General features: G+C 52.4%; 1 protein-coding gene across 4 annotated transcripts in view; it reads left to right on the top strand.

The window, feature by feature from the left end:
* Window positions 1–10,445: 10,445 nt before the first annotated feature.
* The window catches only part of Pde9a (phosphodiesterase 9A), a 93,403-nt gene continuing 91,640 nt past the window's right edge, over window positions 10,446–12,208 (top strand). For all 4 annotated transcript variants that reach the window (XM_032888475.1, XM_032888474.1, XM_032888476.1 and 1 more), the window contains exon 1: window positions 10,446–10,567. In XM_032888475.1, the coding sequence (XP_032744366.1) occupies window positions 10,499–10,567 (69 nt within the window). In that variant the 5' untranslated portion in view covers window positions 10,446–10,498. The remainder of the gene's footprint in view (window positions 10,568–12,208) is intronic.

Below are 12,208 nucleotides of genomic sequence, written 5' to 3'. Positions count from 1 at the left end.
AAGTAAGAAGAAAACAGAATAAATTATAGCAATATATCATATTAAAAGTTATTCTAAACGTCATGAGATTGTATATTTCTTAAAATCTCCATTTATTTTTGAACTGTGGTTTACCAGGGGGTCTCTGGAACCACAGAAAGGGACATTACTAGTAGAGAAGGTGGCTTGACGGCCAGCCAGCCCTGGGTCTGCCTGCCCGGCCCTGCTCCTCTTTCTGGTGGAGAGAGAGTCTGGCCTTCTCTGCCCACATCAAACACGTGCTGTGGTTCAGATAGGGGAAGGCCCTATGATCTGCATTCTTCAAGTCAGATCTATTACTTTGTAACAAAATTCAGAGTTACCTTCACTTGGACAAGAGGAAGTTAGGGCCTCAAATGAGAGGTCTGTAAGTATCTGGGTGGAAGGGCAGCAAGGGAGGGGGGGAAGGGTGGGGAGGAGAGGCAGTGGGTGAGGGGGAGAGGGAGGCATCAGGAGGAGGGAGACAAGAACAGAGGCAGGCATTGGGGAGCAGCAGCAGGGTGGGGGAGGAGGAAAGGGAAGCGTCGGGTGGAGGGGGTTGGGGGGCAGCAGTGGGATAAGGGAATGGGGGAGGGGGAAATGGAAGCATCTGGCGGAGGGGCATGGGGGGGCAGCAGTGGGGTGGGGGCATCAGGGGAGGGAGGCAGTAGGGGATCCTCAGGTTGCAGCCAGGATCCATGGCTCTGGTCACAGCTTTATGACAGCACACAGTAGGGATAATCCACAGAGATTCTGCCTGCTTAGAGAACTCACTGTGTGGGCTCCATGCTACAACCCGAAGCCTCTAAAACTAAGACTGACGGTATTTCAACACTCTGGTGGACCAACGAGGCATGCCTTCCTCTTGAAGATGTGCGGTTAAGTTGGAGCAGCACTGGTCCAACGTGCAGAGAGAATGAAGATCCCAGCCTACTGGTCCCAATGGAATGGCTGACACAGCATCAGGACCAGCCTGGGGCTTCCTCTGGATCCCGGGTTGGCCCTGACACATCCTTGGGTTCTGCACAGAATCATCTTCAGAAGTAGGATGCTGAGGATGCTAAGGATGGAGCATCCAAGGCAGCACTTCTCAGGACCAGCAGCAGGCTCGCACAGGATGTCAGTTAACTGCCATGACGCCTACTCCAGAGAAAGTCAGGGTTACCTGCTGCTAAAGGCCCTGGGGTGTCTCCAGGTGAGCTGCCAGTCTCACCCACCTGCAGCCCATGGTTTGATCCCAGGCCCTGGACAGAGGGATCTGCGTCCTCTTCTCTTCTCCATCACTCAGCACTCTGGACCACTTGTCATTCCCACTGACAAATGACACTTGAGGAGGGACAGGAACCTGAGTACCTAGGAAGGATGCTTTCTTTACCCACTTTAGAGATCTGGAAAGATCTGGCTGTGTAGGGGATACTTATTTTAAATGTATTTTTAAAAAATTATTTGAAATTATAATTTCATCGTTTCCAACGTTTCATTTCCTTTCACCAACGCCTCCCGTGGCACCCCCTTGCTCTCTCTCAAATTTGTGGCCTCTTTGTTACAGAGAGAGAGAGAGAGAGAGAGAGAGAGAGAGAGAGAGAGAGAGAGAGAGAGAGACACAGACAGAGAGACAGAGACAGAGAGAGACACACACAGAGAGACAGACAGAGAGACAGAAACAGACAGACAGATAGACACTCCTAAATATATCCTGCTCGGTCAATATGTTATCCGTACAGCTGATAGTAAATGAAGCAACAGGAAAAAAGGACATTCTGCTAAAATAAAACTATGTCTAAATAAAACTATGTCTAAAGTCACCCTGGGAAGGCACAGGACTGCAGGGCAAACCACAACAAAAGACCGACCCCTGCAGATGCGTTGCATGGAGGACCTGTGAGCAAGGGAAGTGAAGGGCTAGAAGAAGGAGTCCCTGACCTGGTGCTCCCCTCACAGAACACCCAAACCAAGTGTCTGGCTGAGATGGCCCACAAGCATCCCGGCTCCCAAAGCCTTGAGAGAATGTAATACTCATTTCAACCCCCAGGGGGCACTAGGCTTCTCTGTATCAACCTGGATCCGCTCTCTCTCCCATCAGCCACTTCAAGGTGCTTTGTGGCTGCTTTTTGCTTGACTTTGTGGAGAAAAATGTCTCACTGCTGTAAACGATTTTGAAATGGTCTCTCTCTTTCTCTCTCTCTTTTTTTTTTCAAGGAAATTCTCTCTCCAGACTCAAACGTGTTCTCTTTTCACCACAAGCCAGTTCACTTCTGCTGGGTCTTAAAAGGCTTAGCGGACTTCCCTAGACAAGGGTCTCACACCCAACTGGGCTGGGTCCCAGTAGCTGGCCTGGTGTAACCTGCTGTGTTCCACAGGCTTCCCTGCCTGTCCCAAGCACTCAGCATAATTAACATCTTTGACATTGCTCCAGCGGGGCTGCCAGATCCCATTAGCCAAGTCCACTGAAAATGTGGGTCATCTCTCCTTTTTCCTTTTCGATTTTCTACTTTAAAGGGCACACCGCCTTTTTTTTTTTTTTTTTTTTTTCCGGAGCTGGGGACCGAACCCAGGGCCTTGCGCTTCCTAGGTAAGCGCTCTACCACTGAGCTAAATCCCAGCCCACACCGCCTTTTAAAGCCGATGAGAAATCCAAAGCAGCTCTCAGGAAGAGCGGTACGGGCTCTGGTGACTTAAACATGCGCCGTCACGTGACGAATAGATCGTAAAGTTAACGGACGATGATACCCATGGACGATGATGCGGACGGAGAAGTATTCGTAAACAGCCTACCGCTCCAAGGGCTGCCATCTCCTCTCTGTAGAAGGAGTGAGTAAAAAACCAACAACACACAGGACTTTAAGGCAGCATAAACAGTGGGGTGTATAAATTCACTTGGAAAACAATGAGTAGACCAGAGAGGCACGAGGCTGGAGTCTCTGCACGTGTGGACAGAGAACTGAAAGTCTCCGTCCCCCTCCTCCCCCCAGGCTACCGCAGGGTACAAAAGGGACACCGAGCGCTTTTAATTTTGCTGAAAGTGTGTCAAAAGGCACTTGATATTTTATGCTCATAGGAGGATGACAAATTTACTCGTGTTTATGGGGTTAGTCAGCACAAAATAATACTAATAACCGTTAAGTGTGTCTTCCTCATCCAACACACAGAAGTGTACAAAGCAGGGGTAGGGGTAAAGTACAGTTGGTAAAGCGCCTGCTCACAAACATGAAGACCTGAGTTCAAAACCCGGGACCCCGTGTGAAAGCTGGGCATGGAGCTGGCTACCTGTAATTCTACTGGGAGGATCCCTGCGGCTCCCTGGCCTGTCAGCCCAGCTCAACGATGGAGCTCCAGGCTCAGTATGAGACATGTCTTAAACAATAAGGCAGAGAGAAGCTAAGGAAGGCGTGATGTGGATCTCTGGTCCCCATACTCACTCATAGCTTTCATATACATGAATACCCATGAACACTTACACATACCACATACACACTGACATATGCTCTTGCACACAAAGTGTACACATTCACCTATAAGTCTGTTTCTCTCTGTCTCTGTCTCTCTCTGTCTCTCTGTCTCTCTCTCTGTCTCTCTCTGTCTCTGTGTGTGTGTGTCTCTCTCTCTGTCTCTCTCTCTGTCTCTCTCTCTGTCTCTCTCTGTCTCTCTCTCTGTGTATATGTGTGTGTCTGTCTCTCTCTGTCTCTCTGTCTCTGTGTGTGTGTGTGTATGTGTAGCTTAGGCTGCCCTGGATCTCCCTCTGTAGACCAGTCTGGCCTTGAACTCAGAGAGTTCCCTGCCTCTGCTTCTGCCCCTCTAATGCTGGGATTGAAAGCATGTACCACCACCTCCTGACCTACAAATCTCATTTTCAGACCAATATTTTATTTTTTTTAGGAATAGCAACATGAGTCAGGTGTGGTGGTGTGGGCCTGTAATCTCATCTGACAGGGGACAACTGAGAGTTTGAGGTCATCTTAGGCAACCCCAGAATGAGGATGGAGAAGGATGGGGTTGGGGGGAGGAAGAAAGGAAGCCAACCCAAGTAGCACCTGGCTTGCACAATCACCCCAGCACATCACCATAGCGAGGGAATCCAAGTCCTCCGCAGCAGCAGGCTAGCTGCATAGACAAGAGCCCAAGGTATTGGGGACCCACATTGAGTAACCCAGACAGGGCCATCGACCTTCTTTCCTGGGAAGGACTTTGTCTTGTCTGAAATGTTTATGGCTGGCCACGACTTACAGTGACAGAGGCCATAAAGAATAGTCACCGAGTGTGTAAATGAAGCCCAAGGTTTACACCAGTCTTTCCACAGAACAGTACTGTTTAGGGCAGACCAGGTCAAAGAACACAGCCTCCTGTGTGCACGTGGGTCGGTGAGCAGGTATATAGGAAAGGACAAATGGCAATCTTGAGTATCATTCTTTGGGCACAGTCCACCTTCTTTTTTTTTTTTTTTAAATCTCTGCTTCCCCAGCTCCAGAATTACAGTTCCCCACTAACACAACAGGCTTTTTAAAAATTTTTAATATTTATCGACACTTGGGATCGGACTCAAGTCCTCTTGCTTGCAAGGTGAGCACCTTACTGACTGAGCCACCTCACCAGCCTCTGGTGTTTTGTGTCATTTAGGTCCCGTGTTCAAATCCATGCTTCTGTGCCAACCCAGCAGGTCCCGCTGAAAGAAAGAGGCATCTGCACGTGCGCACGTCCTAACCTCAGCCAGCGTGTTCCGTGTGTGTTCGTAGGCCCCTATGTGTTAGGGGCACCTCTCTTACACACATGAGCTGAATACATACTTTTGCTTGGGAAATTGGCGTGCACTCCTCTGCAGCCCCTTGTTCAAAGATGTAGACCCGGAAGCGGCTAGACTCAGAGGAGTCATGAGAAACTCTAGCTAGACTTCAGGATGGACAGACAAGAGGACATCATCGCAGCCTGCTGTCACGATGTTCAGACCGGCCAGGGACAAGCGGGCCGTTGGCCCTGGGTAAATTTGGGTGGGAAACCCTGTAGGCTCTCCCCAAATGTTCAAACTTTCCTTCCCAGTCTCCCTTCTTCCAGGAAGGGTGCTGTCACGGTGAAGCCTGCTGTCCTGCCTCACTGTGGCTTTGTCTCCTGCTGAACACAGGGAGCTGGCGTGGGCAAGGAAACCAGAGGCCAGCTAATCCTCCCCAGGGGCCCCTGTCTTGGCTCCTCCCCCTTCAGCTACTATCTGAAGTCTAATGGATCGTTTTGTTTGTTTGTTTGTTTTTGACAATGACAGAGCGAGCTACACTAAAAAAGACATCAGAAGGTACCAGACTTAACTACAGTTTCTGCAGGGGATTGGAGAGGAGGCTAGCCCTACCCTGGCTCCCAGACTCCCCTTCCCTTGCAGAAGAGAGACAAGCGGGATCCCACACGCCTGAGAAGGTCCCTCTAGGTAGCACCATTTTTGACTGAGTTGAGGCAATACCCGGATGGTTTTTACTTTAGCTTGATACAAGCTAGAGAGGAGGGAAACTCAACAGAGAAGATGCCTCCTCAATTGAGGCCGTAGGCAGGCCTGTGAGGCAGTTTCTTAATTAGTGGTTGATGGGAGAGGGCCAAGCCGGTGGTATGGCACACCGCCCGTGGGTTTGTGGTCGTGGGTGCTATAAGGAAGCAGGCTGAGCAAGCCATGAAGAGCAAGCTGGTAAGCAGGATTGCTCCGTGGTCCATTCATAGGCTCCTGCCTCGGGATTCCTGCCCTGTTCCTGACTTCCTTTGATGATGGACTGAGATAAGGAACTTAAACAAAATAAGCCCTTTCCTCCCCACACTGCGTTTGGTCATGATGTTTCCTCCCAGCAACAGTGACCCGAACTAAGACGGTTAACAACATCCCAAGAGCTCCAAGGCCAACCGGAGAGATAGAGAGACAGGTCCTGGGTCCTTCACCCGACCCAGGATCCCCCAGGCCACTTGGCAGGGGCAGAAGGTTTCTTCCGGTTTTGATTCGGAGGCACTCTCTGGGTTGCATGCAAGTCCGGACACTTGGAGCCTCGGGGCTGCTGTGGAAGTCGCAGAGAGGCCAGCCCTTACTCAATCCTAGGCCTGAGAGAAGGCTGGCAGAAAGAAGTAATGGCCGCCCATGAAGGCGGTTGTCATGGAGATATTAGACACGGACACCGATCATTCCCCACCCCAGGAGGGTCAATTGAATGAGTCAGTCTGATGGGGCATGGCGCCTTATCCTAGATGTCTTGCAGGAGTTTCTGGGTGCGGTTGAATCTGATGGTTGTCCACCTGTATGCTGGTGGGATTCATCTGACCCACCATGTGACTTAATAGAGCAGCGGGACGCGGAGAGAGGATTCCGTTCTTCCTGCCTGCTTACATCCGGCATTGGTGTCCGCCTGGCCCTCGTACTCGGGATGTACGTGAGCAGTTCTCTGGGCCCTCAAGCTTCAGATTTAAACTAGAGACTGGCACCAGCACTGGCTCTCCTGGGTCTCCAGGCTGCTGCTAATCACTTGAGCCAGCACCCGTTGTAGGAAGCAATGGCCCTGAACTTAGATGGTAGTTCAACTTAACATTTTCCTTTATTACAGCGCCCAAGTCCCATGCATTCGAGAGAAACCTCCCTGCAGCTCTTTCCCTGTGCTAATGATAGGTTGTATGAATCTGTCTCAGTCTCTGCTATTCCCCTCAAAGCAAGGCACAAATTGTAACCGAAATGCTCCGGGATCCTAAGGGGAAAGTGTCAATGCCACGATGTGTACGGTAGGAAAATGACAGGCATGTTTGATTTAAAATACTTCCAATTAATGATAGGTTTATCAGGCACATCCTGTGTTGAGGTGTATGGATTATGCGGTGGTTTGAACACTCATGGCCCACATAGACTCATGTGTGTGGATGCTTGGCCCATAGGAAGTGGCACTTTGAGGAGGCGTGGCCTCGTTGGAGGAAGTGTGATACTGTGGGCGAGCTTTGAGGTTGTAGATGCGTGAGTCTGGCCATTGTGACTTAGTCCCCGTTTGCTGCCTGAGGATTAATATGTAGAACTCTCGGCTCCTTCTCCAGCACCATGTCTACCCGAATGCTGCCATGCTTCTACCATGGTGGTAATGGACTGACCCTCTGAAACTGTAAGCCAGCCCCAATTAAATGTTGTCCTTTATAAGAGTTGTCTTGGGGGGTTGGGGATTTAGCTCAGTGGTAGAGTGCTTGCCTAGCAAGCCCAAGGCCCTGGGTTCGGTCCCCAGCTCCGGGGGGGGGGGTTGTCTTGGTCATGGTATCTCTTCACAGCAACAGAAATCCTATCTATGTACACACACACACACACACATATATAAAAACAGGGCCAATAGAAGACTATATATATATATAGTCTATTGGCCCTGTTTCTCTGTAGAACCCTACTCTCTTACCACTGTCCAAATGACCATCATGCTTTGGGAAAGTATCACCACTTCCCGGCTGGCCTCCCACTCTGTGCCGCTCCTAGCTAGCCTCCGCTAGCCACTCAGTAGAACCGGTAAACCATTAGTCAGGCATATCTCTCCTCTGCATGAACTCCCGTGAGGTGGCATCAGAAAGATACACAGCAACCTGGAGTCGCCCGTGTGAAACCCAGGAGCTTCCATTTAAATCTGTCTACCCTGCAGCCCCATTCCCACCCCGGCAGCACCCCCACCCCACCCCGGCTGCCTGCCCCCGCTGTGCCTCCATCCTATCCTGCTGGCCTCCTGAGCAAGTTCTTAGAGTGAGGCTGGGAGGTTCTTCATCTTAGCAGGGAACCAGCTAACCAAGTGGCCTGTTAAGTCCAGCTTCCGTAGCACCACATTTTTTCCCTCTTCTCCTTGGCTTGAGATATTACTCGACACCCCGTGTCTTTATTTATTCATCAAGTCTTAACCTCTAAGATGCCAGCTCTTCCCACCTCAGGATTTTGGTAATTTTGCTCACCACCCTACCCTGAACCCAAGTACCTGAGACAGTTCTGAATACAGAAGTCATCGGCCAGGGGCTGCAGAGATGGCTCAGTGGTTAGAGCACTGACTGCTCTTCCTGAGGTCCTGAGTTCAAATCCCAGCAACCACATGGTGGCTCACAACCGTCTGTCATGAGATCTGATGCCCTCTTCTGGTGTGTCTGAAGACAGCGACAGTGTACTCATATATAATAAATAAATAAAATATTAAAAAAAAAAAAAGAAGTCATTGGCCAAGGGCAAGCCACAGTTGGGGGGGGGGGCAGGGCAAGCATTTGCTGCCTCGGTGACTAAGTGTCTGTTCAGAGGTCTCCTGAGAGGGAAGCTGTACAACGCACAATAAGATTAAGTATGAGTGTTAGCCTGACTACAGAGCTACCTAGGCTTTGGAAGAGCCAGCTTGCCCAGTGCCCAACACCCACAGTATGAGACACACAGCAGAGCCACACCCTCCAAGATGCCGGTCAGCTGTACTGGGGACAAATATCTGGTCTTGAAGGAACCAGTTCCGGGGGACTAGGCCAGATGACAGCAAGGTTTGGAGAAGAAAGCCATTGGCCGCGCGTACAGGAGCACAAGGTGGCTCCAACAACGGGCTGCCCATCCGTTCCAATAGTGTTGGTTCATTTGACCGCAAACACCTGCTTGATTTTCTGAGGACACCAGGTCACAATCCCGAATCAGCCAGCTAGCTGTAACCACCCAGAAGTCTCAGATGCCACCTTAAACCCTGCATACCGCTGCCCCCTTTACTCCAGTAATTCTCAGCTTTGTCTAGGGCTCCTTAATTGTACTAGAAGGATGGGTGGGGCCCCCAGACAGCCCAGGTGGATTAGAACCATCAAAGTGATATGAGGGTTTAGACAGCCTGTAGGTGGAAGGTGGCTACTTCCTTTACCTCATGACCGGTCACCAAGGTGTGCGTAGCACCCATCCTGAGCCGCCTCCATCCTCGAGGCTAACAGCGGAGGAGAGTAAGTGTATCTGTGCGCATACTGCTTTTGGAAGCCCCTGGCTTCCTCCCTGGTCTGGACTCCAACAGCAAGGCCAGTGACAGCCCACCAGGTAGAGAGCAGAAAGGCCAGCAACCAGGCTGTTTGATTAGGCTGGTTCCTCTCAGGCCAATAGGATAAGGCGCCCCAGGCATTCTCAGCGAGCACAAGCCAGGCAGCAGATGGACAGTGTGGCTGGAAATCCACTCTAGACAAACAATAGGGCGCCTTCTCCAGCGGTTTGACAGCAGCTTCCAAGAGCAACAAGCTCACGGCCCCTCCTCCAGATGTTCCCACAAGGAAAAGTCCCAGAGAGTTATTTGTGTCCGGAGGCTAAGGAGACCTGAAATTCTCTCCCCTCGGGCTTAATCATGAGCCCCCAACCCCCCATGGAAAATAGCCAAAGTCTATGTGAATGTTGTGGGGGCGGCGGTAAGGGAAGTGCTGCATCTAACAGATACTCGCTGGGCAACCTTCCCTCAGCTTAAAGGGCAGGGACGAGCCTGCCCGGTCAACTTCAGGTGAAGGGAAACAACCTTCCCAGCCCTTCCAGGAATGCACGGGGCTGCTGGGAAGGAACTTTCCCCCTTCCTGATTCAAATTAAGTGAGGGTGGCCTTTACTGCGGGGGGGGTGGAGGGGATGGGGGAGGGGGAGAGGGGAGCTGATTACCCAGCACGGTCACAGCCCTCAGCCCAGAGACTGCTATTGTATGGACGGGTGTATATAGGGAGCTAAAGGAGCACATTGGGCATTATGAAGGGGACACTTCACTTAGAAACAGGCTGTCAAGGGGACAGGGATCAAAGGAGAAGATGGGGAAGGGAGGGCAAGGGAGGAGTGAGGAGGGAAGGGAAGGGACTGGAATGAAAGAGAGGGCGGAGGGTGAGGGGAGGAAGGAGGTGGGGGGAGAGAAGAGGGAGAGGGAGAGAGAGAGAGAGAGAGAGAGAGAGAGAGAGAGAGAGAGAGAGAGAGAGAGAGCCTGGGTGAGGAAGGACGGGACTGAGGTGAGGTAGGGGAGAAAGGAGGGAGATGGGGAAGGAAAAGGTGGCAGAATGGGAGGCTGAGTAGGGGAAGGAAGAGAGGGGCGAGAACGCGGGAGAGGGGAAGGAAGAGAGGGGCGAGAACGCAGGATAGAGGAAGGTGGGCAGAGAAAGCAGGAGGAGGTGGGAGGGAGAAAGAGGAGAGTCTGGGAGACAGGAATAAAGGGGGAAAGGCTGGGAGGGAGGGGCAGAAATGAGAGAGGGAGGAGGAGGAGGAGGAGAAAGGGTGGGGAGGAAAGGAGTGAGTGAGGAGGGGGAGAGGCGTTTGGGAGGAGCCCTGGAGAGAAAGGAGCAGGATGGAGAAGGGGAGGGGTTGAAGAAGGGAGGGGAGGGGAGACGAGGGGATGGAAGGGCGGGGCGGGCCAGCGCCGTGGGAGGAGGGGCGTGTGGAGGCCGCGAGCTGCCAGCTCTGGTTGGCTGGCCGCCCCCGCCCCTCCCCCGCCCCTCCCCCCGCCCCCGCCCTCCCGGCGCGGCGGCCGCGGCGAGAAAGTAAGGTGAAAAAGTCCAAGAGCCGCTGCGGGCGCAATGGGGGCCGGCTCCTCAAGCTACCGGCCCAAGGCCATCTACCTGGACATCGATGGACGCATCCAGAAGGTACCCCGACCTCCCCTCCCTCCGCGGCCTCCGTGCGCCCTAATAGGCGCAGGTGTCCCCACCGCGGGCTCAGAGCCCACGGACCAAGCAGATCTTGGCGGCCCGCTGTGAGCGCAGGGTCCCCGGGAGGCACGGCAGCCTGAGGTGCAGACCCGCAGGGCAGGTCTCAGGTGGACGGTGACAGTCTTGGGGGATCCTGCCGCTGCACCCTGTGTCTTCGCGGGGACTGAAGGGACCCGCTTTTGGCTCCGCTGTACACTGCCCTCCCAGCCAACTTGAGCCACGTAGGAGTGCGGTTCGCCACAGACCCTTTTTGTTCGTGGCCCCTCCCCTTCTAAAGACCCAGCTTTGGACACGGAGTGCCCTTGACTTCTGTTGATATCGACAAAAGGACAATAGGCAAGCTGGCCTGGAAGGGGGTTGGGGGGGGTTGTCACATTAGCTCTTCCTAAAGTGCCAATGTTAAAGCGTTATGAGGAAATTGCACCCGGACCGCAGCTGGACATCTCAGGGAAGCCGGGCAGCTTGCTGTGGAGCCAGCAAAGGAAGCCAAAGAGGGCTGCCTGCTGGGTATGGGCCTTCTGTCTCAGGTGTGCGCTCTCTTAACTGGATGGTTGGCTTGCTTCATCAGTAGGAAAGACCAACCTTCCACTCTCAGCCTGTCCCTGGGAAAATGGGAAGTCCCATCCCTCCACAAGGTGGTCCCTTCGGATAGGCTCGATGACTTGGGATGGCAGGAGGCACCTTCAAGCATCACTGGTCAGCCTCTTACTTAAGCAGGAAGGGCAGGTGCGGGACCAGATCCAGATGCCTGACTCCTAAGAGCACAGCTATGGAGATGTAACAACCCTCTTCTTCCTCCCGGAGGAGGAGGAGGAGGAGGAGGAGGAGGGAAGGGCTCTCCTCATGTCTCTTCCTGCTTCAGCCCATTTGAGGGCACAAACATGCACACGGATGTGTTCATGTATGTGTACACGATGTGTATACAAAGCCCACGTCTGTACACATACATTTCCCCACACCCTGCTAAATGAGAATTTATTAATGATCTGCTTATTTATTTATTTATTTATTTATTTTAATGTTGGTGCAAGGGGTGGGCTTCACACATACGAGGCAGATGCTTTGCCACTAACCCATATATATATATATTTTTTTTTTTGGTTCTATTTTTCGGAGCTGGGGACCGAACCCAGGGCCTTGCGCTTCCTAGGCAAGCGCTCTACCACTGAGCTAAATCCCCAACCCCAACCCACTAACCCATATTGCTGGCCCTTCATTCATCTCTTTTAAAAGGAAAGATGGGCTGTCCACCTGGCCAGCAGTGGTAGGAGGTCCTTCCTAACATCTCCCCAAAGGTCCTCAAAGATCTGCTGAGCAATGAGTGGAAAGTAGAAGACAGGTTTAGGAGGGCCTGATCGGACTGGTCTGTCCCTGTGTAAGCTGGGTTTTCCCAGTGGATCTACCTGGACTTGGGTAGCCTCTGGAAAGGTCACCTAGAAGCCAACCCTGGGGGGGGGGGTGAAGGAGTGGGGACAGGCACCTGCACTAGGCTAGAAAGTCACAGCGCTGGGTAGAGGCAGACCTGATGCGAGTGTTGGCTCTGCTGCTCTGGGCTCCTCTGGCTGCCATTCTCTGGGA

This window comes from Rattus rattus, chromosome 18 (genome assembly GCF_011064425.1).
Source record: "Rattus rattus isolate New Zealand chromosome 18, Rrattus_CSIRO_v1, whole genome shotgun sequence".
Classification (NCBI taxonomy): domain Eukaryota; kingdom Metazoa; phylum Chordata; class Mammalia; order Rodentia; family Muridae; genus Rattus; species Rattus rattus.
Note: the sequence above shows the minus strand (reverse complement) of the source record. Positions and strands in the feature narration are given on the sequence as shown.